This window comes from Artibeus jamaicensis, unplaced genomic scaffold, assembly GCF_021234435.1.
Source record: "Artibeus jamaicensis isolate MK-2021 breed Jamaican fruit bat unplaced genomic scaffold, CSHL_Jam_final contig_414, whole genome shotgun sequence".
Lineage (NCBI taxonomy): Eukaryota > Metazoa > Chordata > Mammalia > Chiroptera > Phyllostomidae > Artibeus > Artibeus jamaicensis.
The window spans coordinates 7,080,161-7,105,413 of record NW_026521822.1 but is presented as its reverse complement, the minus strand read 5'-3'; the positions used below and the strand labels follow the sequence as shown (position 1 = coordinate 7,105,413).

The 25,253-nt window shown below is 40.1% G+C and overlaps 2 protein-coding genes and 1 pseudogene across 9 annotated transcripts in view; 2 read left to right on the top strand and 1 right to left on the bottom strand.

Annotated features, from left to right (window-relative positions):
* MTRF1 (mitochondrial translation release factor 1) overlaps positions 1 to 339 on the bottom strand; it is a 51,749-nt gene extending 51,410 nt beyond the window's left edge. The window contains exon 1 of one of the 7 annotated variants that reach the window (XM_053665439.1): positions 279 to 339. The gene's annotated coding sequence lies outside the window, so the exon portion shown is untranslated. Of the gene's footprint in view, positions 1 to 59; positions 194 to 278 lie in introns of those variants that run through there. The other 6 variants (XM_037166386.2, XM_053665436.1, XM_053665435.1 and 3 more) reach the window with 6 other exon arrangements.
* Positions 340 to 4,774: 4,435 nt separating this feature from the next.
* LOC119064596 (60S ribosomal protein L9-like) lies at positions 4,775 to 13,786 on the top strand (annotated as a pseudogene).
* NAA16 (N-alpha-acetyltransferase 16, NatA auxiliary subunit) overlaps positions 13,743 to 25,253 on the top strand; it is an 81,870-nt gene continuing 70,359 nt past the window's right edge. For both annotated transcript variants that reach the window (XM_053665408.1, XM_053665406.1), the window contains exons 1-4: positions 13,743 to 14,068; positions 19,983 to 20,067; positions 21,629 to 21,733; positions 23,623 to 23,780. In XM_053665408.1, coding sequence (XP_053521383.1) covers positions 14,015 to 14,068; positions 19,983 to 20,067; positions 21,629 to 21,733; positions 23,623 to 23,780 — 402 coding nt within the window. In that variant the 5' untranslated portion in view covers positions 13,743 to 14,014. The remainder of the gene's footprint in view (positions 14,069 to 19,982; positions 20,068 to 21,628; positions 21,734 to 23,622; positions 23,781 to 25,253) is intronic.

Here is a 25,253-nt window from a genome sequence, read left to right as displayed (position 1 = left end):
ATAAACTGGAGAAAGAAAAGACTTTTTAAGATCATAAAAGAGAAACGATTTGTGAGTACCTACAATGAAAAAGAAGTCAGCTTTCCTTACTTAGGCGGAACCTTCTCTAACTCGCTACAGTTCAGCCGGAGAGGCACGGAATCACTTTCACTTCCTTGATAACTTCTTCCGGATTAGCACTGATTCCCGGCTCCACCTCGGTCTCGACAAGAGAATGACAGCCAGAAAGAAAAAAAAAGGAGAAAAGTTCCCCTGAAGCGACCTCACAGCGTACTCACCCAGAACAGGAGCCAAGGCACGGGTTACGTTACAAGGCGTGCGGGAGGGGGCGTGGGAGGGGCGGGGGTGCACGGCTGTGGGCTCGGAGGGCAGAAAGTACCGGAACTCCCCGCAGCGTCCACCCAGGAATCCTGGGAGTTGTAGTTTACCTCCCGACAGGCGCCGTGCTCCCACACTCTGGGCCGAAGGTGGAGGTTTGGTTTTCAGGTTCAGGAAAATCCATGAAAGAGTTTTCTACAGTTTATTTCTTAATTTTTCCTAAATGTCAGAGTTCTGGGTCAGACTTGAAAACACTTTAAAACAAGTCCTTGGCAACTTCCAAGTTATTCTTGGTGACCTTGTTATCCCTCTGGCCATAATCTTGGGACCAGAAGGGTATATAATCTACAGTTTTGATGAAGAGATCAAGATTTACGATATATTAATGTAGTTACAAGAATTTCCTTATATATGGAAGCAGTAAAGTGGTTCCTTAATTTCTTTTATGAAGATCCCCCTTTTCAGCATTCAAAAATTTAGGGGATTCTGCATGTTAATAGCTGTACTTTCAGCTTCCATTGCCTGAGAAAATACCTAATGACTAGATGAGTGTATAAATTTGTATTTTTAAAAGTCATAATGGGATCCAAAGTATAGACTGTGATCCAAAATCACAAATCAATGATTTTATAGATGTTGCATGCACATACAGAATTTAGGAGCTCACCTTAGGTTCATAGATTGTAAATGACCAATTAAGTAAAGAATTTAAAAATCCAAATAATTCCAGGAGAATGCAAACATATTACCTTACTTTAAATATTCCAATGTGAGACAACCTTTAGTAACCACATTTACAAGTCATCTGACCTGTGTGCCTCAATATTTCTTCCTAAAAAGCACAGGCAAAAAGGATCTCATATTACCAACTTCCCAGAATATTTTCTTAGGTTATGACTGTACATATAAGAAGGAGAACTGGCCATAAAGGTGAATATCTTTATTACCTACTTAAAAATATTTACTTCTATCAACATGTTACATACTATTCTATATAATTTAAACCTATAAATTCATTTGATCCTTACAACAACCTTAGAATACCCATTTTTCATAAGTGAAAACTAAGGTACAGAGACCTTTAGTAACAATTTTTCCAAGATAAAAGAACTAGAAGTAAGTGATAGAGCAGACATGGCAATCGATTTGTCTCAATGATCTGTGGGAGGGAGGGAAGGGAGGGAAGGGAGGGAAGGGAGGGAAGGAAGGAAGGAAGGAAGGAAGGAAGGAAGGAAGGAAGGAAGGAAGGAAGGAAGGAAGGAAGGGGTGGGCCCTGGCTGGTGTGGCTCAGTGGATTGAGTGCCAGCTTGCGAACCAAAGGGTCAGGTGTGATTGCCAGTCAGGGCACATGCCTGGACTGCGCCGTGTAGAGGTGCAATGGGGAGGCACATGAGAGTTGCGCGAGAGGCAACCAATCAATGTTTCTGACCCTCTTCCTCCCTCCCTTCCTCTCCAGATAAGTAAAATCTTTTAAAATAATTTTTAAAAGATTGTATTTATTTTTACAGAGGGGAAGGGAGGGAGAAAGAGAGGGAGGGAAACATCAACTTGTGGTTGCTTCTCATGTGGCCCGTACTGGATATCTCGCCTGAAACCCAGGCTTGTGCCCTGAGTGGTAATCGAACCTGCAACCCTTTGGTTTGCAGGCTAGCACTCAATCCACTGAACCACACCAGCCAGGGTGGTTAAATAAAACCTTTTTTAAAAAAAGAAAGAAAATACTCATTCAGTAAATAGTGAACACCAGTTATGTGCTCCTTACTGTTCTAGACATAAGAATTTAGCAATGAGTAGAAAAGAAAAAAAAATCTTTGTCCACATAGCACTCATGTTCCAATAGGAAACAAATTCCAAAAGACCGTACAAATCATTCTCCTAAATTACACAACAAAATCCTTTATTTCTTTATTTTGATGTGGGTAGATATAAAAACTCTTGTATATAATGCTTTAATCTCCAGACTGCTAAGGACTGAACTGTGCCCCACCCTCACCTCCAAATTCAATATATGGACGCTAACTTCACTGTGACTCTACTGGATATAGGGCTTTTAAGGAGGTGATTAAGGTTAAATGATATCATAAAGGTAGACCCCTGATCTGATAGGATCGATACCCTTATAAGACACCAAAGGGCTTTTTTGGTCAGTCTCTGTCCTCTCCCCAACCCCTGCCAAGCACAAAGAGGTCATGTAAACACACAGCAAGATGGCAACTAACTATAGACCAAGAGAAGAGGCTTCGGAATGAAACATACCTTCCCAGCCCTGGCTGGTGTAGCTCAGTGGATTGAATGCCGCTGTGAACTGAAAGGTCACACTGGTTCAATTCCCTGTTTAGGGCACATGCCTAGGTTGTGGGCAGGTTCCAATATGGGGGCATGAAAGAGGCAACTGATTGATGTTTCTGTCATACATCAATGTTTCTCTCCCTCGCTTTCTCCTTCCTTTCTCCTCTCTGAAAATATATAAATAAAATCTTAAAAAAAAACAAAACCATACATTGCTAACACCTTGATCTTGGATTTTCTAGCCTCCCAAACTCTGAGAAATAAGTTTCTGTTGTTTGAGCTACCCAATAGATGACATTTTGTTATGGCAGCCCAAGCAAACTAAAACACATATACAAAAATTTATTGAAATGATGAAACTTTATGAACTTTGTGTTATTCCTTAATTTTTAAAAATCCCTTAAGACATTTACGTTTGGTACTATAAATACTACTTTCTTCTCCATGTTTTAAGGAAGAAACTAATGTGATATATTTATTAATAAGCAAAGATAGCCACAACATATTAAGTGAAAGAGGGTGTTCAAAAATTCAGCAAACTATTTCATTTTAAAAGCCATATGTGATGCATATATATTTAAAAGTCAGGTTGAATTATAGGTAATATTTTTCTCCTTATGAAACAGGGTGCAGCCCAGAGTGGGGCCCCAAATAGGATTTGGAATGGGGTCCAGAACTCAAGGTGTCCAGGAAATATTAGAAAGATATATAGGATGTCCTCACCCCTTCCCCCACCCCCCACCCCTACAGGTGTGAGTTGGGGGAAGGGACACATGGAGCAGGGCCACTGAAAGCTGTTTTGAACAGCAACAGTTTTACAGCTAACCTCTGGCATGGTCAGTGAACATTTCTATAACTTTTAACTGGTCGCATAGATATGTTAAATAGCTGTGTCCATGCTTTGAGCCAGGGGAATGGAAGTGACTTCCACCCAAGATGTAACTGGGGTCAGGTCCCCCAGGTGATAGTGCCTGTGTGAGAGCTTGGAGTAGACTGGTTTCATGACAAGGGGCCACCCCTGCCCAGACTCACAATGGTAGCCCAGTAAAGCTGGAAGAATACAGGAGTGCTGGCAGGTATAGCTGATCGTGGGAGGAGTCAGAAATGGGACTGCAGAGGAAGACTGGTGTGGGAATTTAAACCCAGACCAGCAGCCATTGGAGGGAGAGCCACGAAGTTTACAGAGTGGGGACCCCCGCACCTTTAGTAGGGGGAATCACCATGCGGCTTTAGCAGAGAATCGCCACTCAGCTTTGGCAGAGTGGCAACCCCCCACACCTTAGTGAGGGAGAACCACGGGGCTTTGCCAGAGTGGGGCCCCCCGCAGCTTTGCCAAGGAGAACCATACAGTTTTGCCAGAGTGGGGACCCCACAGCTTTGGTGGAGGGGAGAACCACATGGCTTTGGCCACAGTGGAGACCCCCACAGTTTTGCAAAGGAGAACCACTCGGCTTGATCCTGGCCGATGACACAGCTGATGGTGTCAGGAGCCTGAATCTACTTCTTTTCCTGAGTTATGGTGCTCCAAATCAGGGCAGAGGGAGAAGGAAGCAGTGTGTGTGTGTGTGTGTGTGTGTGTGTGTGTGTATCCTAAAGGACTTTGATATTTTAATGAAGGCATTAGGTCACTACTTTAAGTCTGTATAGCTTTAAATAAACATTTCCTGGCCCTGGCTGGTGTAGCTCAATGGATTGAGTGAGGGCCGGGGAACCAAGCAACCACGGTTCGATTCCCAGTCAGGGCACATGCCTGGGTTGCAGGCCAGTTCCCAGCAGGGGACCCACGAAAGGCAACCATACATTGATATTTCTCTCCCTCTCTCCTTCCCTTCCCCTTTAAGGATAAATTAAAAAAAAAAAAAACATTTCCTTTCCCGTTCATGGATCTCTGGCACTGAGGGACGTCTTTCCTCTGGCTGCAGACAATGTGAACCTAGTAGGGGGTCCTTTTGGTAATAGTATATTGTACCCCCTTGGCCTCTGTTTGGTAACACTGAAAGTATTCTGGATTTCCTGAAGTTTTGTAATGAGTATTATTGTGGATAAGAAAGCTATAAAAGAAAATGTATTCTTTAATGTTTGAAAAAGACTTATGAAAGTTATTTTTATTGAATTGTTTTATGAAGTTAAATAACTTCTAGCTCTTTTTGCCTGATCAACTACAAGGATGAAGACCACCCTCAGCAACCAGACTGTCAACATTCCAGGAAATGTTGACGTCACTCTGAAGGGATGCAGTTATTGTGAAGGGCCCCAGAGGCACCCTGCAGGACTGTAATTACATCAGTGTAGAACTGAGTCTCCTGGGAAAGAAAAAGAAGAGGCTCTGGGATGACAAATGGTGGGGAAATAATATGGAACTGGCTGCTGTTCAAACTATCTGCAGTCATGCACAGAACATGATCAATGGTGTTATACTGGGCTTCGGTTATAAGATGAGGTCTGTGAATGCTCACTTCCCCATCAATGTTGTTCTTCAGGAGAATGGTTCTCTTGTTGAAGTCAGAAATTTCCTGAGTGAAAAAATACATCTGTAGGGTTTGGATGAGGCCAGGCATTGCTTGTTCAGTATCTCAAGCCCAGAAAGATCAGTTGATTATTAAAGGAAATGACAATGAACCTGTATCAAATTGAGCTGCTTTGATTGAATGAGCCACAACAGTTAAAAACAGGAGAGCAGATACTTTTTGGATGTTATCTATGTTTCTGAAAAAGAAACAGTGCAGCAGGAAATAAGATCTAAGTTGTCCAGCTATAGAAACATTAAGATGCCGACTTGCCCTGGCTGGCGTAGCTCAGTGGATTGAGCACGGGCCTGCGAACCAGAGTATCGCGGTTCGATTTCTAGTCAGGGCACATGCCTGGGTTGCAGGCCAGTTCCCAGCAGGGGACGCTTGAGAGGCAACCATACATTGATATTTCTCTCCCACTCTTTCTCCTTCCCTTCCCCTCTCTCGAAAAATAAATAAATAAAATATTAAAAAAAAAGATGCCGACTGATTCCTCATAGATATCTTTATACTTTATCCTCACTCAGGGACATGCTTATTGATTTTGGTGGGGAAGGGAGGGAGAAAGAAGGAAAAGAAACATTGACATGAGAGAGAAACATTATTTGTTGCCTTTCACACATGGTCCCACTGGAGACTTAACATGCAACCTAGGCATGTGCCCTCACCAGGAATTGAACTTTTGATCTTTCGTTTACAGGACAACGCCCAATCAACAGAGCCACACTGGCCAGAACTACTTGTTATATTTTAAAGATGCAAAAAACCCATGTATTGATTTGGGAATTTTTTTTAACTGGAAAAAAACTTCTAAAGAGTCTTTCATATTACAGGATAAAAATTTGAATAAATAATTTAAATTTTGATTTAATTAGAATAACAGTTGACTAAGATACAAATAAGAGCTATGATCTCTGAACTATTTCTCACAGTAAAGTTGACTATGTTTTTTTTTTTCCTGCTGTTGTTGAATGAATTTGTGATGGGCACTGACAATTTGGTATCCTCTTGAGAAACTAAATGTCCTCTGTCCCCCGCTTCCAAAGGGAAGCGATCTAAAACAACAATAGGTGGGGCTGTTTTTCAGGTCCATTTAACGCAAACTCAGCCCCAAAACCAAAAAGTAGAGAATAGGGATTTTAACAAATTTTCACTCTTGGAGACCCTCAGATCACTTTAAAGATTTCAAGGACACTCATGTTTGCAGTAGTAACAGAAGGTTGATTTGTATCCTTCTGCAGGGATTTTGCATCAATAAAGCGTCCACCTCGGGCTGTAGAGCAGCAATTTTCAACCTTTGTCATGTCATGGCACACATAACCTAATTACTAAAATTCCGCATACACCAAAAAAATTATCATTCACACTGGACAGCTATTGTGTTGGCTGTTGTCATTTTCTTATTTGACAGTCTAAGGGGAAAGGTCAGCGTCCCTGATTAATAAGTCAGGTGCTGCTCGTTTAAACATTTTTTACGGCACACCATTTGAAAATTGCTGTTGTATAGCATGCTCTTCCTCCAGGGAGCACACCAATGACTTTCTTCCCTCAAAGGCGAGCATTTCCTAAACTTTAAGGGTCCCCACAAGACTTCGAACCAGGGGAGCAATGGGCAGCAGTAGCTCATTTCAGGCTAAGCCCTGGAACTTGTCTCCAAGGCCCACTTTTCTTGGATTTACCAGTGAGCCAAAGCGGCCCTGCCTGTGATCATTTTTCCCCCTATAACATCTACAGAGAGCCAAAACAACTCTGCCTGGGCTCTCCTGTTGCTTCTTCTATCCTAAGCCCTTCCTTGTTTCACTGTCCCCAACTTTAATAAATGTCCTCTCAAAAGTAAAAAAAATAGCTGCTGTAAAGAATTTTTATAAAGTTTATTTGAGCCAAACTGATGACATATGCTGGGAAGTGAGATCTAAAATGCTCCCAAGAATACAGTTTTGCAGTTTCTTTTATGCATTTGAAATTAAGGAGGGAAGTGCATGAAGATGGAGACTAGATTACAGGTTAGTTAACAAAATTATATGTTATATTGAAGAGATGTTTCAAAGGTGTGTTTACCTAGGTGTACAGAAATAATGGACAGGGCTTACTATAGGCAAAAAGCAAAAAACAACCCCCCAAACTCTCTTACTAAAGAAGTTATATGCCTGTGGCGTGACTGCCTGTGTGTGACTACCTGCCCAGTTAGGACTTTATGATCATATCACCCTGAGAAGTTACTTCCCAGGCAACTTCTTTTTTTTTTTTTTTTGTCCACAGGGCTTTCTCTGAGAGAAGCATAGCATTAGGACTTCCTCAGCTCCTGGCAATTTTGGGGAGGAAACCGATTAAGAGTGGGTGTAAAGACCAGGCTAAGTTGAAATCTTTGGGAAATTTTCAGAGGCACTCAAAGCAACATAAAGTCCTGCACATAGGCCATAGCACTATGGGGATATAGCTCATGGCACATTGTGAAGTGCGCTTGGCTTTCTGGTTCCCTGGAGCTTAGGCTCTTGACCACATCTTGAGGCATCCTGGAATGATGAAAAATTTTAACAGTGGGAAATTGTAACCCAACCAACAATTCTTTTGACATTGTTTTTGTAAGTGCCGACTCTGACAAATATGTAGCTTATAGATGAACAGCATGTTTGTATAAGAATCCTAGGAACTAGTTTCAAAACACCTTCAGGCATTCCAGCTCTGGGAGATTTGCTGACCTTCAACTGTGGAGCCAGGATGACTAAACCAGAATGATGAACACTGGACAATCACTTGCCTTGTTGGAATGGACTATGTTCGCCTCCCTTAACCTCTTTGTTCTGTTGCCCTCTCCCTCCTTAAAAAAACCTCTGCCTCCACTGAGAAGTGGAGCTGGGCTTTGTGACATGAGTCCCACATCTTCCAGATGGCCAGCATCTACAAATAAACCACTTTCTTTTACATCAACACTTGCCTCTTGAGTATTGAGTTTCATAGCAGCAAGTTGCTAGATTTTTATTTGGTTAGAATCCCACAATGTGAAGATTAGCAATACCTTGGGATTTTAATCAGGTTTATTTTCCTATAGAAAAAAATGAAATTGGGAATTATTTAGCAATTTAATACAAAATTCAAGGTAACACTAAGGTGGAAAGGAAGTAGCAAACCAAGGTTATTTTCTCAATTTTATTATTATTTTTCCTGAGACAAGCAGGATATAAAGGATAAAAAGGCAGCATTTTTATACTTGTTCTCAAATTTTTTCCTTAGCTTGAAAAAAAAAAAAGACATGAAATGCGCCACCTGCTGGCATTATTGAAACAATTTTCTGTCAAGATGTTTAAGAGGGCTGAAAAGGTCAACTACCTTCTTTTTACTCAAAAAATAAAGAGTTCAATAATAATCTTTGTAACTCCCTCTAAACTAGTATTAGCCTTGCTTGAAGTCTGGTTTGTTAACAAGATCATTTAGTATTGTCTCTCACAACTTCTTGGCAATTTCATCTCTTCCATTATCCTAAGTTTCTTTTCCATTATCACCCTAAGTATTTTGCTTAAATCATTTACTTTGGTTTTATTTATTTTTTAATATATTTTATTGATTATGCTATTACAGTGGTCCCATTTTTTCCCCCTTCACTTCCTTCTACTCTGCATCTCCCCTCCAACCCACATTCTGCCCCTTTAGTTCATGTTCATGGGTCATACATGTAAGTTTTTTGACTTCTACATTTCCCATACTATTCTTACCCTCCCCCTATTTTCTACCTACCATTTATGCTACTTATCCTCTGTACCTTTTCCCCATTTCTCCTCCTTCCACTCCCCTGTTGCTATTCCTCCATGTGATCTCCATTTCTGTGGTTCTGTTCCTGTTCTAGTTGTTTGCTTAGTTTGCTTTTGTTTTAGATGTGGTTGTTAATAACTGTGAGTTTGTTGTCATTTTACTGTTCATATTTTTAATCTTCTTTTTCTTCAATAAATCCCTTTAACATTTCATATAATAAGGGCTTGGTGATGATGAACTCCCTGAACTTGACCTTATCTGGGAAGCACTTTATCTGCCCTTTCATTCTAAATCAAAGCTTTGCTGGATAGAGCAATCTTGGATGTAGGTCCTTGCCTTTCATGACTTGGAATACTTCTTTCTAACCCCTTCTTGCCTGCAAGGTCTCTTTGAGAAATTAGCTGTTAGTCTTATGGGAACTCCTTTGTAGGTAACTGTCTCCTTTTCTCTTGCTGCTTTTAAGATTCTCTCCTTATTTTAATCTTGGGTAATGTAATTATGATGTGCCTTGGTGTGTTCCTCCTTGGGTCCAACTTCTTTGAGACTCTCTGTGCTTCCTGGAAATCTATTTCCTCTGCCAGATTGGGGAAGTTCTCCTTTATTATTTGTTCAAATAAGTTTTCCACTTGTTGCTCTTCCTCTTCTCCTTCTGATACCCCTATAATTTGGATGTTGGAACATTTAAGGTTCCTAAGCCTCTCCTCATTTTTTTGAATTCTTGTTTCTTCATTGTTTTCTGGTTGGATGTTTCTTTCTTTCTTCTGATCCACTCCATTGATTTGAGTCTCAGTTTCCTTCCCATCACTATTGATTCCCTGTACATTTTCCTTTATTTAACAGCACAGCCTTCATTTTTTCATCTAATTTGTGACCAAATTCAACCAATTCTGTGAGCATCCTGATTACTAGTGTTTTGAACTGTGCATCTGATAGGTTGGCTATCTCTCCATCGCTTAGTTGTGTTTTTTCTGGAGCTTTGATCTGTTCTTTCATTTGGGCCATTTCTTTTTGTCTGGACACACCTGTTACATAGTAAGGGGCAGAGCCCCTTAGGTGTTCCCCAGGGTGGAGTAACCCACGTCATTGTGTTGTGATGCTGTATGTCTGGAAGGGGTTCCAAAGGGAAGAATGGCACTTGCTCTGCTCTCTGTTGGTCACTTCCCCTGCTACCCACAATCAAAAAGGGCCCTTCTGGTCCTGATTCCCAGGTGGGTGGGTTTGTGAATGTTCTAGGTCACTGTGGGTCTCTCCAATGAACTCTCCTGTGAGGCTGGGAGTGTCTCAACCCCTACAGGGGTTTTCAATCAGAGGTTTGAGGCTTTATTTCCCCACTGGAACCCTGGGTTGTGTGGTATGTTTAGCTCCTCAGTTATTCTTCCGATTTATCTGTACACCAATGTGGGACCACCTGCTCCACCAGTTGCTGCCTCACCAGGTCCACCAGCTCTTGCCTTGCTGGCCAGTTGCAGCCTTGCCTGCCCCACTCCACAATCTGCTGCCTCGCTGGCAGCCGCCGCCTTGCCCATTCCCGTCCTCTAGCCACCACCTTGTTGTGTGTCCTTTCTGCCTGGCTGCCTGTCTCTGGTCCCCCACCAGTTTGGATGAATGTGTCTTCTTTAACTCCTTGGTTGTCGGACTTCCATACAGTCCAATTTTCTGTCAGTTCTGGTTGCTTTTTGTTTTTAAATTGTTGTCCTTTTGGTTGTGTGAGGAGGCACAGTATGTCTACCAAAGCCTCCATCTTGGCTGGAAGTCCAAAATCATTTACTTTGGTTTTAAATTGTACATTTTCAAACCTTTATTTCAATAATTTTATTTCCTATGTTTTTCTCCTTCAAATGTCCTTCGTAAGTAGTTTTCAAATAACCATTATGAGCATTAAAGTTTAAAAAATTTTTTTCTTTATAAAGTGTTTTCCAACTTACATACTGTGTTCTAAATTGAGGAATACAATGTAATCTATACTGTGTGTATGTGTGTATATATATATAAGGGGTGTCCCCCCAAAACCCAGAATTTATTTATAAAAAATTGTGTATTTATTCTTACATGTTTAAACTTTAGTCACCTTCAAAGTATGCTCCATTGGATGCACTACACTCATGAAGACGTTTTTTCCACTGCTCAAAACAGTTTTTGAACTTGTTGATCTTGATGTCTTTTAGTGCTTTTACCATTTTTTTGTTTCACCCCTTCCATATTGGCAGACTATTTCCCTTTGAGGACTTTTTTCATCAGGGAAAAACACACACACACACAGACACACACACACACAAACATAATGATCTCTCAGGCAGAGATCAGGTGAATAGGGAGGGTGGAGCATGGAAGTCATGCCTGTTTTTGGTCAAAAATTGCTTAACACTCAGTGCAGTGTGGGCAGGTGCACTTGTAAATCAGCCATCATGAAATGGGCAAATGTACTAAAAGGGTCTTCAGAAAAACTTCACTGCAGCCAAACCCAGCCTCTCACAAGAATGACAGCTAGTACACTGATGGAGATGGGTTCCTAGAACTCTTACCTCTACCATCTCAAATAAGGCTAGAGGAGAAAAAATTAAATAAGCTGAAACCTGGCTCTAATTACAGACCATTTAATGCAATTATCCATCAATTATGCTGTAGTCTCACAACCATGTACAATATCCAGAACATGTACAAATAAGTTTCTGTACCTAATATTTACATATTCCTTTATAAAACATTTTTACAGAGAGGGGGAGGGAGAAGTAAAGAGAGGGAGAGAAACATTCACATGGGAGAGAAACATTTACATGAAAGAGAAACATCAATCTGTTGTCTCTCACACACTCCCAATCAGAAATGAAACCTGCAACCCAGGCAATGTATCCTAGCCAAAATTGAACCAGCAACCTTTTGCTTTGTGAGACAATGCCTAACCAACTGAGACACACTGGTCAGAGCTACATATTCCTTAAAATTAAACCTACATTGTATGTATTGTAACAGGGTGCAGCCAAGAGGGGGGCCCCAAATAGGGATTTGAAATAGGGACCAGAACTCAAGGTGTCCAGGAAATATTACAGATATATAGGATGTCCTCACCCCTCCTCCCCAACAGGTGTGAGTTGGGGTAAGGGATACATGGAGCAGGAACATGGAAAGCTGTTTTGCATAGCAACAGCTTTGCAGGTAACCTCTGGCATGGTCATTGAACATATCTATAACCTTTAACTGGTTGCATAGATGTGTTAAATAGCTGTGGCTATGCTTTGAGCCAGGGGGATGGAAGTGACTCCCACCCAAGATGTAACTGGGAGGCAACTCCCCCTGGTTAGAGTGCCTGCATGAGAGAGAGCCTGGAGATGATTGGCTCCATGCCATGGGGCCACGCCTGCCCAGACCCACTATGGCAGCCCAGTAAAGCTGGAAGGATATGGGAGTGCTAGCAAGTGTAGCCGATTGTGGGGGGGGGGTCAGAAAAGGGGCTGCAGAGGAGGATTGGCATGAGGATTTAAACCAAAACGCGGCAGCCATTAAGGGGAGAACCATGCGGTCTTGGCAGAGTGGAGATAATCTTGCAGCTTTGCCAAGGAAAACCACGCAGGTTGATCCTTGTTGACGACACAGCTGATGGTGTCAGGAGCCTGAATCTACTTCTTTTCCTGAGATACAGTACCCCAGTTTAGGGCAGAGGGAGCAGGAAGGACTGTGTGCTTCTGTGGGTATCCTAAACGACTTTAATATTTTAATGAAGACATTAGGTCACTACTTTAAGTCTGTATATCTTTAAATAAACATTTCCTTTCCTTTTCACAAATCCCTGGCATTGAGAGACATCTTTCCTCTGGCGGCAGACAATGCGAACCTAGTGGGGGGGTTCCTCTGGGTAATTGTATATCGTAGCCCCCTTGGCCCTGTGTTCTCTAACAGTATGACTATTATTGTCAACTACACATATCCATATCTTTCTGGACTCACATATGTTATGTTACTATTTTACCTTTTCCTGCTTTGTTTTTGTTTTGATATATTCTACCTTCTATGTATGATAGAAAGTGTCCCAGAGTTGGAAGATCCTGGGTTTGAATCTTGTTTCCTTATTATATGTGTTGTGTAAAGATGAACCATCTGATGAGACAGGGTAGGTAGACTTGGGGAATCAGTGGCCCCATAAAACCACCACAATTCTCACTGACAGTGTTAGGTGTTCTAAACTGCTGGGAATACTCTTTTACTAAGACATTTCTTTCTTTCTTTAAAATAATGACATGTTTACTTGCTGAAATAGTATATTATCCTTTTTTAAAATATTTTATTTATTTATTTTCAGAAAGAGGGTTAGGGAAGGAGAAAGAGAGAGAGAGAGACATTAATGTGTGGTTGCCTCCCATGTGTCGCCCACTGGGAACTGGCCTGCAACCCAGGCACGTGCCCTGCCTGGGAATCGAACTACGATCCTTTGCTTCACAGGCCCAAGTTTAATCCACTGAACTACATCAGCCAGGGCTACTGAGATATTTCAAACGTCCTTTTACATCAGCTCATGTCAAAGTCTGCCCAACGACCTCACATACATGGTGAATAACCTCATTGGTCTCCACAACTTCATCCTACATCAAACATTTACTTTGAGTTGGAGCACTGTTTTAAATTCGAGTGGAGAGAAATCCAAAGTCTAACTCCGATGTAAGTAACACTGTCTTGGGCCATGACACTAACAATGAGAGCACAATAGAGTAGATTTATGAGGGGCTAGGTGCATGAACCCTTCTTGGCGTCAAGGTTCTGAAGACAAGAGCGATCTGACAACTCCTTGCTCCCACCACCGTCCTCCCTACCTCACCAGCTCCCCGCAGGCCCGGGCAGCTCAGCGCCTCGCGCAAGCGCACGTCGCCCTGCTCGAGCGGGGGCGGGCCCTGGGTGCCATCTTGCAGCGCAGCGGAGCAGCCGCTACTTAACCCAAACCAGGGCAGGAGCTGTGGGTCCCTTGCTCAGTCCGCGTTCCTCTTTCCATTCCCAGCGCTGCGCAGAAGTCCAGCCAAATCTGCCCAGCAGAATCTGCCCACCCCAAACTCCAGGCCAATGAACTGACCCATCGCACGCACCGACTTTCGGCAGCAGTTCCTCCCGGTGCCCACCCCGCAGAACGGAGCGCCCAGTCACCCAGCCTCCCAGTCCTCGCCGCAATGCCGAACGTGCAGCTGCCGCCGAAGGAGAGCAACCTCTTCAAACGCATCTTGGTAAGTGGCGGGAGGCCGCGCTTTCGCCCCTCGGGAGCCTGGGTCTCCACGCGCGACTGGTCAAGCGGCGGCGTCTGCGCGGGCCGGGGGGACCCCCAGTTCTGTTCTTTGTTTGCGTTGGAGCCCGCGAGATCGGACTACCCGCCTCTGCCGGCCCCGCCTGACAGCCCGCGTCTCCTCTGCGCTCCTCCTCCCTCCGCCGCGGCTCGCCTAGGCGCGGCTGCTCGCCCAGGTGCCCCTGCGCTCCTTCCAGAAACTTCACGTCGCCCTCCGCTGTCACTCCCGGCAAGGGCGCGTCCGGCGGTACCCGTGCCCTCTGCGGAGCCTTGCGGCCGGGCCCGCAACCTCCTCCTGTCCTCCGCAGTTGGTGTATTTTGCCAGGCTCTCTTCGGCGTGGTGTACATTCCCTGATTTGTGTTTCATCTGTTGAACTGCACGCCCCGATACCCCTTAAAGCTGGAGTGATCCTGTATATATCCGAGCAGGGCTCGGATATATCCTGGCCAGGGCAAAAATAGGGAGCGCTGGGAGGCCAAGCTTTTTGTTGGGTGAGACTTAGCCTGTTCTTATTTACCTGTTTTCTTTAGGAAGTGAAAAGGTGACTTGAACTGCATTTCTAAATTATGAAGGCGAACATGATTCTGATTGCTTTTAACTCACACAGTCCGTGCCTTGAGAACGTGGTTAACTGCTTTACGAACTGGCTGGTGCTGTTGCACTTGAGGGACCCGTTTACTCTGCGAGCAGTGACCTGAATAGTGGCCCTGCTCTACAGAACACACTGTTTTCTGTAGGTTGAGGGCCAGCGTCCCGAGTGCCTTCAAGGTTTTCCGGGGGTTCCCGTTCTTCCCGAGAGGAGAGGCAGCATGCTTTTGTTTTTCTCAATATATTATAATACACTGGGGACCGTGGCTTTTAAACTAATATCGTAAATACCTGTTTTTTCCTAGTTTGTCTTTTCATCTGAACATAAGTGTTTAGATTTTAAGGGTGAATTTATTATTGAGAGATTGTGTTATGTAACTTAGCTGTTGCTTACCTTTACTAAAATCACCGAATATAGAACATTATTATAAGTATTAGCAACGGCAGATAAAAATTCATAGGAGCTGTTCTGTTCTAGTCAATAGAAACTTCACACTTAGTACTCAAGAGTATTAAAAAACGATGCATTACATGATAGATCGGATAAAAACTTTGTCTTAATTTTAAATAGTGCTTAGTGTTGAGCAAATAAATGAGGCAAGCGTAAAAGCAAAAAATTGTAATTAATGCATTGTGGCAGATTGTTTGCTTGGCTTTGTAGTATACTTTTTTCTAAAAAATTAATTTTTTTCTTCACACATTTATGTTTTTGACAGTATGGAATTAGAGAAGTTCCCTTTTCAGGTGGATTTATTTTTATTTTTTATTTTTAGGGAATCTGAAATATGTTAATGAAAAATCATCTATAATTTGTTAGATTTCAGGACATTTGACATACCTAAAAGATGACAACACTTTCTCTATATGTGGATACTTGTAGTTCAAATCATGTTATCAGTAGAATAACAACAATTTCATGATTTATTCTTTAGTTACAGGAAAGTTAAAGCTGATGCTGAGTTAACTTTATCTTCAAATAAATTGGGAAATGCGAAACATTTTATTATCTGGGTATGTAATGTTTATTACAAGGTTACTTGACTTTAGGAGGGTACTGCAAAAGTGAATGCTTTCATCATGTGACAATTGCAATAAATGTGGGTAAATTTTGCTACAACAAATTCCATGGCAAATTGAAGTCTCTATAATAAAATTATTGTTAAGTTTGGTTGATAGACCAAAGTGTTTTGTCAACAACAGTACATTTTTATTAATTATCAGTGTATATAAACACAGCCATACAAATTTACCAGCTAGCTTATTACAGGATCTGTGTGGCTTATGCCTTCCTATCTTATTACCCAAACTGGCAGTGGGATTACATTTTGTTGAATATTCGAGCTCTACTTCATATTCTCTTTTGCAGTTGAGAAAATCAAATCCAGGAATGGTAAATGACTAAGTGGGTAAGGTTCTCTGGTTAGTAACAAAGTCGAAAACTAGAATTTGTCTTTTGTGCCAAGTATGTATTCCTTACTGAACTTAAGACTTTTCTTTAACTTGAGTACTGGAGATAGACTACCTCGGTTTGAATTGTGGCTTTGACACTAGCCATGAAAACTCAATAACTGCCTCAGCTGCTCCATCTAAAATGAAGATAACATGCATCTCATAGGCTTTCCTGGGATTTAAATACAGATGAAATCAGAACCGCACCTGGCACATAGTAAATGGTTCCAATAAATGTTAACTGTTATTTTTTTCTGTTACTGGTAGTGTGATGATTATTACTTTCAAGGCCACTTTTCTGGGGAAAAAACTCATTTCTTTTCATCTCCCTCATAGTTCCTTCTGCTTCTTTTTTGTTCTTGTCATTTGTCAGGTGAATTCCTATAGTCAAACTCAGATATGTTTTAATTTTTACTTTAAAATATCTTTGGAATAGTAATATATTTGTGTGGTTCAAAATTCAGGTTTTTGTTCTATTCTTTTCTCCCAATCACTAAGTTTCCTTCCCAGAGGCACTCAAGAAGTCTTAATATAAACATTTTTTTCTATTAATACTTTTCTAGTTCTCTTCTCCACATTCCACTCCTGCTGCAAAGATTAAGCACTTCTTCCTCCTTTGCTAGTATTGTTTTTCTTTGAATTTAGTAGGCTGTTTTATTGAGCAGTGCTTATTTATCTAGAACTTGTGAATGGCAGGGGTGTTTAAAATAGTCAAGATCCCTGTTCTCAAGAAGCTTGCAATATGGTAATAATAAGATACTAAATAAGTAATCACCTAAATAGAAATTTCAGGAGTTGATAGTGCTGTGTAGAAAATAAAGTAATATGATAGAGAATGTGTTTGTTGGGGGCCGGTAGGAGGCTGTTGATATTAGATAGAGTGGTCAGGTAGGTGATCTGTGACACTGAGATCATAAGGAACTAGCTCCAGGAAAATCTGAGGGAGAATATTTCAGGTAAAAGGAACACAAGTGCAGAGGCCCTAAGGTGGTAATAAGCTGGGCATGTAAGTAATAGAAAGAATAACCATAACAACAAATCAGCAAGAACCAAATTGCCCTGAAAGATAACATAGTTGATTGCTAGATCTCTTGGTAAATATGTCATCACCTGCATGGAGGATCAGATTCATGAGATACATACTGTTGGAAAATGCTTCAAAGAGGCAAACCACTTCCTCTGGCCCTTCAAATTGTCTCTTCCATGAGATGGAATGAAGAAACAGACCACCCATTTTGTAGAAGGTAGATGTGTTGGTAACAGGGAAGACTAGATCAACAGGCTTATTAGAAGGATGAACTAAGGTGTCTACCCTGGTTATTTTTGTTATCTGGTCCATTAATAAATAGCGACTGCTTTAAAACTGGAGAAAACCAACCATAACAACATAAGCGAGCATGCAAGTGAAAGGAGATGAGATGTTCTCATAATCACTGGTTGTAGAGGACAGTCACTGATTGCTTAGCCTGTCTGGTGGAATTTAGGAATAAAGAGGTTGCTTCGAGTTGTCTTAGACAAGCAATGGAAAGACCATGATCTTTGGAGTAACACCAGAGTTTGCAGCTAAGCTGAGTCACTCACACATTTTATGAACATCTTCCACATCTGTATGGTGGCAGTAATGACAGGTACTATAAGGGATTAATATGAGTCATAACAAGTTCTGTAGAGACAGTATTTTGTGTATTTTTTTGTTCCATTCTTGAAGTAGCAAAGGCTTTTAATGCAGTTTCTAGTATTTTTCTTTGTTGTTATCATATATGCTTTTGCTTTTGGACTTTGAATTTTAAAGAGCTGTAGCAGCATTGATTGACAGTTAAATTCCCTGTTTCTAGTTCCGGCCAAGATGGAGGCGTAGGTGGAAACATTGTGCCTCCTCACACAACCGAGTTTAAAGACAACAAAGTTTTAGTAACAAAAACGTAGCCAAAACACAGAAAATTGAACAATATGGAAGTCCGACAACAACAAACCTTTCAGCCAGACCAGTAAGAGGGGCGGAGCCAGCAGCGAGTGGGATTGGGCAGGAAAGATCCCCTGGACCGACCCAGGAACATGGGCAGCCATTGGCAGATCCCAGGTGTGGGGTAGCAGTGGGTGGACCCAGTGAGGGCGCAAGGTGGCAGGCTGTTCTCGGGCACACATTTGGGAGCAGATAAACCTCGAAGGAGCGAGGAGCGAGCAGCGAGACAGACTGCGCAGGTCCCAGTGGTGGGAAGCAGCAGACGGAAGCAGCAGAGGGGACCTCTATTGCCCCTCTTTGACCCTGCCCCTACATACAGCGTCACAACTGTGTGACTCAGTTGCCCCGCCCTGGTGATTACCTAGGGCTCAGCTCCTCGTATGTAACAGGCTCCAATAGACCAAAACGTGGCTCAAGAAGAACTCAAAGCCCCAGAGGCAATAATTCTAAGCGAATAAGAAATAGCCAACCTGTCAGATGCACAGTTCAAAACACTGGTGATCAGGATGCTCACAGAACTGGTTGATTTTAGTCACTAATTAGAGAAACAAATGAAGGCTAAACTAAGTGAAATGAAGGGAAATGCACAGGAAACCAATAGTGATGGAAAGGAAACTGGGACTCAAATCAAGGGAGTGAACCAGAGGGAAGAAAAAAATGGCCAAACAGGAAAATATGAAGAAACAAGAATTCAAAAAAATGAGGAGAGGCTTAGGAACCTCCAGGACATCTTTAAACGTTTCAACATCTGAATTATAGGGGTACCAGAAGGGGAAGAGGAACAGCCATGAGAGGAAACCTTATTGGAACAAATAATAAAGGAGAACTTCCCCAATCAGGCAATAGATTTCCAGGAAGTCCAGGAAGCTCAGAGAGTCCCAGAGAAGTTGGACCCAAGAAGGAACACACCAAGGCACATCATAATTACATTAGCCAAGATGAAAATGAAGGAGAGAATCCTAGAAGCAGCAAGAGCTAAGGGGACAGTCACTTACAAAGGAGTTCCCATCAGACTGTCAGCAGATTTCTCAAAAGAGACCTTATAGGCAATAAGGGCCTGGAAAGAGGTATTTTAAGTCATGAAATCCAAAGACCTACAACCAAGATTGCTCTATTCAGCAAAGCTTTCATTTAGAATGGAGGGTAAAGTGCTTCTCAGATAAGATCAAATTCAAGGAGTTCATCATCACCAAGCCCTTATTATATGAAATGTTAAAGGGACTTATCTAAGAAAAATAAGTTAAAGAAACATGAACAGTGAAAGGACAACAAACTCACAGTTATTAACAACCACACCTAAAACAAAAGCAAACTAAAAGGACAGCTAGATCAGGAGTGGAACCATAGAAATGAAGATCTCAAGGAGGGTTAGCAACAGGGGAGTGGGAGGAGGAGAAGGGGTGAGAAGGTACAGAAAATAAGTAGCATAGACAGTAGATAGAAAATAGATGGGGGGGCAAGAATAGTATGGGAAATATAGAATCTAAAGAACTTGAGACACACGGTCATAAACTAAAGGGGGGGTAATGGTGGGGATGGGGGGTAGGGTGGAGGGGAATGAAGGGGGGAATAGAACAACTGTAATGGCATAATCAATAAAAAATAAATTAAAAAAATTTTCTTTTTTTAAGCGTCTTTTTTCCTTTATCTTCTGTAAAAGGAAAAATACACACTAGATTTGGCAAAGATTAGAAAAGAGAAGTACATTTCTTGTTATAAGTGATATGAATTGACATAAGACTTTTCCATCACGTGTTTCTAGACCTCATTTTGGATCTTGAAGTTAAATTATGGCAATGAAAAGTTGCTCCATGTATCTTAATTTTATAAATAATTTTTGTTCATATTTCTTTACAGAAATGTTATGAACAGAAGCAATACAAAAATGGCCTCAAGTTTTGCAAGATGATTCTTTCAAATCCAAAATTTGCTGAACATGGAGGTATTGTCTTACCTGTGAGATACTGCTTTGGGGAAGTCTAATTCTAAAATCAGACATATAGGACTTGTAACAGTGAAAGAAGAATACTTCCCAGATTCCATGGCCTTGTAGCTCTCTACTAGAGTATATAAATATTTAACATTCTTAGTTATGTCTCATATCAGTTTTATTCTAGGTTACTTCTATTATGTTTATATATGTATAGTCTGATTTACTATTAGATGGGAAGTGTTTGGTTGGTCAGTTGAAGATCAGCTGGAATATATACTAGTATTTTCATAGACTTGATTTCATCTATTACTTTGACTAGAAGTTTATTCTTTGATTTCCTATGTATGAAATTAGGACAATATTTGCAATATAGAAGTAGTATAAAGATATAGTCAAATGTATTTTGTCTTTTGGTAGACATCTTTTTTATATTTGCTGACCTTATATATATAAATATGACACTATTGATTTATTATTAGATTGTTTATCTTGAGAAGTTTTTTTAGTCTGGTATTAATAAGTCTATGTTTGCTTGTCTCATTCTTTTTCACTGGTGACCACTATTAAAAGGATGGATCAGGTTAGATACGCAAATTATAATCCTATAGCGAAGCATAGCTAACTGGGATCTCTGAATATTAGGCTTGGGTAATTCTTGAGACTACCTTATTGGGAAAATAGGCTGACCTGGCTCAGCTTTGTAACAACATTCTTTAAAGTAAATGGAAAGAGCTCTTCATTTCATAAATTTTAGAAATTTAAAGCTTGTTTTCAAGCTTTTTCACTTGGGAACCACTATTTAAATGGAATCGTGGGGAAGCTCTTTATGTATCAACAGATAAAAGAAATGTTTGGTTATAGGGGTTTGGATTGCTGTATCACCATGTTCTGGAAACCAGAATCCACAGAGATCAATTTGAAAATAATTGTTCATGTCTAATCCCCTTGTTGATTATTTCTTGTGGATCATTCACAGTTATTTCATTCTAAACCATCTTTCATTAACTACCTTAAACATTTTTGGGGGTTGTCATTCCTGTAGTCTGAGTGTTGTTGTATCCTTGAAATGCAAAATAATGTTAATTAGCCTAATTAGGATTGGTTGGAATACACTTGCCAAAAATGCAGTCTGTTCCAATGTTGAGTAGTTATTTTTAAATTGTGTATGTCTCTTTGTTAAGGTAGATTGTTTTGTGGGATGTAAATCAGATTGGAATCTTGATTGGTGTTGATCTCAGGTGAAAGGTGTGGACTGATGGAGTAGATTTAACTTAGCAGGGTTCAGGTGCCTGCCCTGTTGCCTTTTCTCAGCAGAATAACCTCAGCCTCCTTTAAAAAGAGTCTTCTATAGAGCAATAAGCACTAGAGCAACTTAGTCTCACACTGAGGAATTTCAGGAGAGGACTTGGGCTAAACTTTAAGCAAATATTAAAATGTAGTTTTTGGAAAGAAGTTTTAACTATGGGATTAAAAAGGTTAATATTATAAGCATGGCAGATCTCAAAGGTTAAAGTACTGTTAAGATAATTTGAAACGTTCATGTGTAAATAGAAGTTAAAATATTTTTCAGAGACTTTGGCTATGAAAGGCTTAACATTGAACTGTTTAGGAAAAAAAGAAGAAGCATATGAATTTGTTCGTAAAGGACTTCGTAACGATGTCAAGAGTCATGTCTGTATCCTTTTGCAGTGGTTGAGTACTTTAATTTCATATGTGTATTTTTCATTTACTAGTTTTTTCTAATCCAAATTTTAAAAACTTTATTATGAGAGATGAGAATTTAATGAACTCTGTGTATTGATTACTCACTTTCAGTAATTATTAACATTTTGTAGTATTGGTTTAATCTGTGCCCTATGCCTCATTTTCTATTTATTGGAATATTTTAAAGAGAATCTTTATACAGTATATATGGTATTTACTTCAGTTGTGCTTAGTGTGAGAGAAAAGTAATCTTCACTTGAAGACACGTTTTCATTGATTGGTGGGGGAATAAGGGGGAGGGAGAGAGTGAGAGAGAAAGAGAAAGGAACATCAGCGGGAGAGAGTGAGAGCGGTCTCACTCTCTCAGCTGATTGTCTCCTAGACACTCCCCCACTGGGGGGGTTAAACCTGTAACCAAGGTATGTGCCCTGACCACGGATTGAACCAGCAACCTTTCTGGTGTACAAGACGTTGCTCCAACCAACTGCACCACTTGGCCAGGGTGAGAAGACTCACTTTGGTAATTATATGTGACTTGAAACCCATTGTTTTTCCTATACTTCCATAAAGTGAGTGATACTTTCCCATCATTTTAAATAACTTAACCTGTATAGTAAACTTGTATAGTAAAATGTATATTTTTTAAACTTTTGTTTAGAAATTTAAGAAGAAAATTTAGAAGAAATTTGTTTTAAAACATTTTATTTAGTGTTAAGTATGATATTGTATTGGTTCTGCAGCTTGTTTCAGTTGCCCAGGGACATGGCTATTTTCACCAATAGTCATAATTATATTTTCCTATGTCTAGTATCCCAGCTTGTAAGAAAACAAAAATGCTTTTTAAAATGATTTTCATTTCTGTTTTGCGTATCTATATGTTTATTCATAAGTTTTTCATGTATTGTCCTGTTTCTTAATTTTTTACACTTAATTTATCTATTTGCGGGCCAGTATTGAATATCAGTAGTCTTAGTAGTGTTCTCACATATTTAGCTTAGAGTTCTCTCAAAATAGTAAATACTTATTTCTTTATCCCAGTGCTTACTCCTGAGTAAAGAGAGAGTGCATATAAGTGTGACAGGTTTTTTGGCTCCAAGAAATGCTAAGAATTTCATTACAGTAAATAAAAACTTAATCTTGTTGGTTTTTAATATTACTAGTGAATTAACTAATGACTAGTGTTTTAGAATTGACTGACTATAAACTTGTTTTAAAAGATAATTTCATCTTGGCTGGTGCGGCTCAGTGAATTGAGTGCTGGCCTGAGAACCAAAAGGTTTCCTGTCAGATTCCCAATCAAGGGCACATACCTGGGTTGTGGTCCAAGCCCCCAGTTGGGGGCTTGCAAGAGACGACTGATCGATGTATCTTTTGCACATTGGTGTTTCTCTCTCTTTCTCTCTCCATTGCCTTTTTTCTAAATAAATGAATAAAATCTTTTTTAAAATTACAGTTTTTGTATATATTTGGTTTCAGTACGTAGGGAGTGAACACTGAGGTACTTGGGTAGAAGAGTGAGGGGTAGAAGGTAGGGAATGTGAAGAATTTTACCAAGAATTTTCCAAGGTTACTTTAAAAATATTATGGAAAATTTCAAACATATACACAAATAGAATAATGAACCCTCATGTGCCTCAAAATTATTGAAGCACCCAGCTTCAATAATTTTAATAGTTGTCAATCAAGGCTGATCTCATTTTATCTTTTACCACTTGCTTACTGTCCCCCTCCCTCTGATCCTAGATCATCCTGAGGTAAATTTCAGACAACATACTATTTTATTAAAGCTTTATATTAGATGGATATGCAGCATAGTATTTTCTAGTACCTGTGAATGTTTGCATTTCTTTAACTTAATAGGTTGGCATGTGTATGGACTCTTGCAGCGTTCTGATAAGAAATATGATGAAGCTATTAAGTGTTACCGAAATGCTCTCAAATTAGATAAAGATAATCTGCAAATTTTGAGGGATCTCTCTCTGTTGCAGATCCAAATGAGAGACCTTGAAGGTTACCGAGTAAGTACTTTAGTTGTTAAGTGTACACATTTTTACAATAGATATAATTTAAAAGCATGTGTTCGTGAAGATTTGATTGTTCATGATAGTCTGTAGAAGGGAAAAGTCACTTGGCACCTTCTTCCAATTACAGTTATAGAACTGCATATACTTGATCATCAGAAAAGGATAACTTTATTTATTTAATGCTTTTTACAACATTAGGCTATCTCCTGTGTGCAAATGCTGTGCCAGAGTCTTTGTGGGTTTGACTAAACGTGACCAAATTTGGTAAACAACTTTTATATTTGAAATCTAAAAGTAAAGATTAATTAGCTTTTTTAAAATTATGGGTTAGTAAATATAAAATAATGTGAGGATTGCCATACATCAGTCTATCTATAGTCCAGATCTCCTCAAACTGGCATCTTGAACTCTGCAGGGCATCTCTGTGTATCCTAAATTCATTCTGTTCAAAATGGAGTTCTTTTACTTTCTTATATGAAGGAGGCCATCAACCAACTCAACTCTTAACAGTTCTCCTTAATCTCCTTTCATTTAATTTTTACTTTTGCCCTCTACTGCCATACAGGTCTTTATACCTTATGCCTAGATTTTTACAGAAGTTTCTAGAGTCTTGCTGAGCTTAATAATAATAAATATTCTTCACCATTGTGGAGTTTTTCATTAGCAGTATTTAGCAACTTGGGTATGGCAAGAGTTAAAATTAGTTATATTTCTCTATGAGGCAAAGAAATTAAGAATACTGGCAAGAGAGTGGTTCCTAAGAAGGAGGGTGAAATAAATTAAGATAAAAGAACCAGCAGTTATAAGTGAAAGACCCAAGGAACTAGAGTTACGGTGGTGTCCTCTTCAGAACAAAGGTAGGAATGTCACTAAGTGAGAAAAATATTGACAGCATAGGCACTATGGCCAGAGTGAGATATTTGAATTCATGATTTCTGGGCAAATAAGGCCTAGGATAGTGATTTTCTACCCTTTTCATCTCATGGCACATGTAAATAAATTACTAAAATTCTGTGGCTCACTCATATACTTTTTGATGATCTGACAAAAAGGTATAATTTTGATTGCTACACCAAAAAAAATGATAATTATCTACCCTTTTTGCTCCCAAGTGACTTTTTAAAGAGGCAGGTGCCTGTACTTATATATGGCAATTTCTGGTACCAAGAATTACCAGTCAGATGCAACTTGATTATGCAACTCTATTTTATTACCTATATATTTATGGTTCAAGACAGAGTGTTCAGCTATTGTTGTGTTGGTTGTTGTCACTTTTTTATTTGACAACCTAAGGCAACGATTTTCAGCATTTTTCATCTCATGGCACACAGAAACTAATTACTAACATTTTGTGGCACACCAAAAAATGTATTTTTTTCTGATCTGATAAAAATAGGTGTAAGTTTTATTCATTCATACTGGATAGCTATTTTTGTTTTGGCTGTTGTCATTTTTTTTTATTTGACA